The sequence below is a fragment of the Vicugna pacos genome, chromosome 16, assembly GCF_048564905.1.
Source record: "Vicugna pacos chromosome 16, VicPac4, whole genome shotgun sequence".
NCBI lineage: Eukaryota > Metazoa > Chordata > Mammalia > Artiodactyla > Camelidae > Vicugna > Vicugna pacos.
In genome coordinates this window covers 33,019,296-33,022,106 of record NC_133002.1, presented here as the reverse complement: position 1 = coordinate 33,022,106, position 2,811 = coordinate 33,019,296, and the positions used below count along the sequence as shown (strand labels likewise).

Here is a 2,811-nt window from a genome sequence, read left to right as displayed (position 1 = left end):
TCACTTCAACTTAGCCATGTTTATTGGACAGGTAAATAGCTTGATCTCATGGAAGAGGTCCCCAAGGAAGAGGGGCACACGTAGCGAGGGAGCACACACATGAAGACAGAAAAATCTGATGCCAGGAGAGAGACTTGAGATGATGTAGCGCAGCAGCCTTTTTTAGCCTATGGGCAGCAGCAGACAGGAACCCGGGGGTCCCCCTCTCGTGCCCAGGAGGACTTCATTTGGACCCTTAAGAGACTGACATTTCTGGTGAGTTCTTTGAAGCATAAGCAGATGGTGAGTGATAGTGCAGAAAGAAAAAGATTCTAAGTCAGATGAGCTTTGGGGAGGGCAGTCACATTTTCTCTGTAGTCAGAGGCGTGCACTGCAGGGATTTGTGGGCAGAGGCCATTTCAGCAGTTAGCAGGCTTGGTGGCAGCAGGCTGGCTGGTTGCGGCCTCACAGGTGGTTGGGTTGGTGGGCTTGGCCTCAGTGGGCTGGGAAGGATTGGCCTCTAAGACCTCTGTCTTGCAGGGTGTTGAGTCAGCACAATCCGGTTGGCTGGAAGTAGACTTTTTGCAATCACGTTTGCAGGTGTCAGTACAAGACAGGCGGGTGCAGATGGGACGGTAAGAGACAGAAGTGATGCAGGCTGGGCGGCGCAAGATGGAGTAACAGGGGCGAAAGCAGCCTGGGCGGTAGGAGATGGACGTCACATACGGCTGCCTGTAGGTGGTGGGTCCAGAGAAGAGAGGGCGGCAAATTGGGCGGTAGGAAACTGAAGGAGTGCATGGTTGTTTGCAGGAGCTGGGTATGTAGAAAGTTCGAGAGCAAATTGGCCGGCAGATGACAGATGCAGAAGACCCTGGGCGGCAGCAGAGAGGTCGGCACGAGGTAGACGGGCAGGAAACGGGCTCATAGCAGACAGACTGGCAGCGCTTGACGACATAGCCGATGGGTTGACATGGCCGGGGCACACAGACACTAGGTGAGCAGGGGCTGGGCTCAGAGCAGATGGGTTGGCAGAGGCTAGAGACGCAGTAAGAGGGCTCTTGGCTTGTGCTAGAGACACAAGGTGGTTCACAAGGGCTTGGAACACAGCAGACCGGGCGGACACAGACAGACTCACTGACCAGAGACACACGGGTGGTTGGCTGGCATATTGGCTCTGAGCAAGGTGGCTCACAATGTGGCTCACAAGGTGGCTCACAGCAGACAGACTGGCGGCCATTGGCCACGGAGCGGACAGATGAACAGCAGCTAGGCGTGGGGCACACTGGCTGACAGCAAGCAGGCTCACAGATCACTGGTTGGCAGGAACTAGGCCTGGTGCAGACAGTCGGACAGTAGGTGCGCTCGCAGATGACTGGCTGGCAGCAGCTGGGTCTGCAGAGGATGGTCTGGCAAGCAGTGGGCACACAGAGGACTGGTTGGTAGGAAGGGGCCTCGCAGCACACAGGCTGGGCACAGCTGTTTACCTGACAGGTGGGCTCGCAGATGGTGGCCTCACAGCACACAGGCTGGACACAGCTGCTCACGGGACAGGTGGGCTCGCAGATGGTGGCCTCGCAGCACACAGGCTGGACACAGCTGCTCACGGGACAGGTGGGCTCGCAGATGGTGGCCTCGCAGCACACAGGCTGGACACAGCTGCTCACGGGACAGGTGGGCTCGCAGATGGTGGCCTCGCAGCACACAGGCTGGACACAGCTGCTCACGGGACAGGTGGGCTCACAGATGGTGGCCTCGCAGCACACAGGCTGGGCACAGCTGTTCACCTGACAGGTGGGCTCGCAGATGGTGGCCTCGCAGCACACAGGCTGGGCACAGCTGCTCACGGGACAGGTGGGCTCGCAGATGGTGGCCTCGCAGCACACAGGCTGGGCACAGCTGCTCACGGGACAGGTGGGCTCGCAGATGGTGGCCTCACAGCACACAGGCTGGGCACAGCTGCTCACGGGACAGGTGGGCTCGCAGATGGTGGCCTCGCAGCACACAGGCTGGACACAGCTGCTCACGGGACAGGTGGGCTCGCAGATGGTGGCCTCGCAGCACACAGGCTGGGCACAGTTGCTCACGGGACAGGAGGGCTCACAGCACTGCGGGCCACAGCTGGATGATCTGCAGCTATCTTGAGTCACCAGTTGCCAAGTCCGGCTCCGGCAGGAACTGGGCAGGCAAACAGGCCCTCCACAGCTCACCTCGGTGGAGCAGAGGGAGACAGCTGGCACGGAGGGGCATTTCCTAGAACAGCAGTTTCCAGGCATGGTGGAGGTGCCTCTGCTCCCTGGTGAGTGCTGAGAGTTTGCTGCCTGATGGAGACAGCTCTCCGAGGCCCTCACTTTTATACCCGCTCCCTGGCACATGCTGTTTTGAGCCCCTGCATCTTTTCCTCATTGCTGTTTGGGCCAGTCTTCACAGAAACATCTTATTAGCCAAGCTTTGCTGATCTGGAAGTTGTTGATATCCCCATAAAGAAGCTGTTTGTTTACTGATTTGCTAAATTTGGAATCTTCGAAGCTTCAGGTCATCTTGGAATAAGCATCATCACCTCCAAGCTGAACAATCTGTGTTACTGAGCATCGTGAATAAGGGAAGAAAGGAACTTATAATTTCACCATCTTCTAGTCCTCTGCACCAGGCCCTCAGCTGGACACAGGGGATGCCCACATGAATAAGTCCTACTCACCCATCCTCACAGATCTCATTCTCTAGTGGGCAAGCATGCAAGCCAACTCGTTGCAATGCAGTGACAAACTCAACAATAGACATCAAGGGTTAAGCAGAGAGAAACAGTGATGAGCTCTGTGGGAGAGGGGATATCTG

At 57.0% G+C, this 2,811-nt stretch overlaps 1 protein-coding gene across 1 annotated transcript; it reads right to left on the bottom strand.

The window, feature by feature from the left end:
* On the bottom strand, window positions 1-2,320 carry KRTAP16-1 (keratin associated protein 16-1). The gene has a single exon (XM_072938666.1). It carries the CDS (start codon window positions 2,250-2,252, stop codon window positions 399-401), a length of 1,854 nt encoding a protein of 617 aa, XP_072794767.1. The 5' UTR covers window positions 2,253-2,320; the 3' UTR covers window positions 1-398.
* Between the last annotated feature and the right edge of the window lie 491 nt (window positions 2,321-2,811).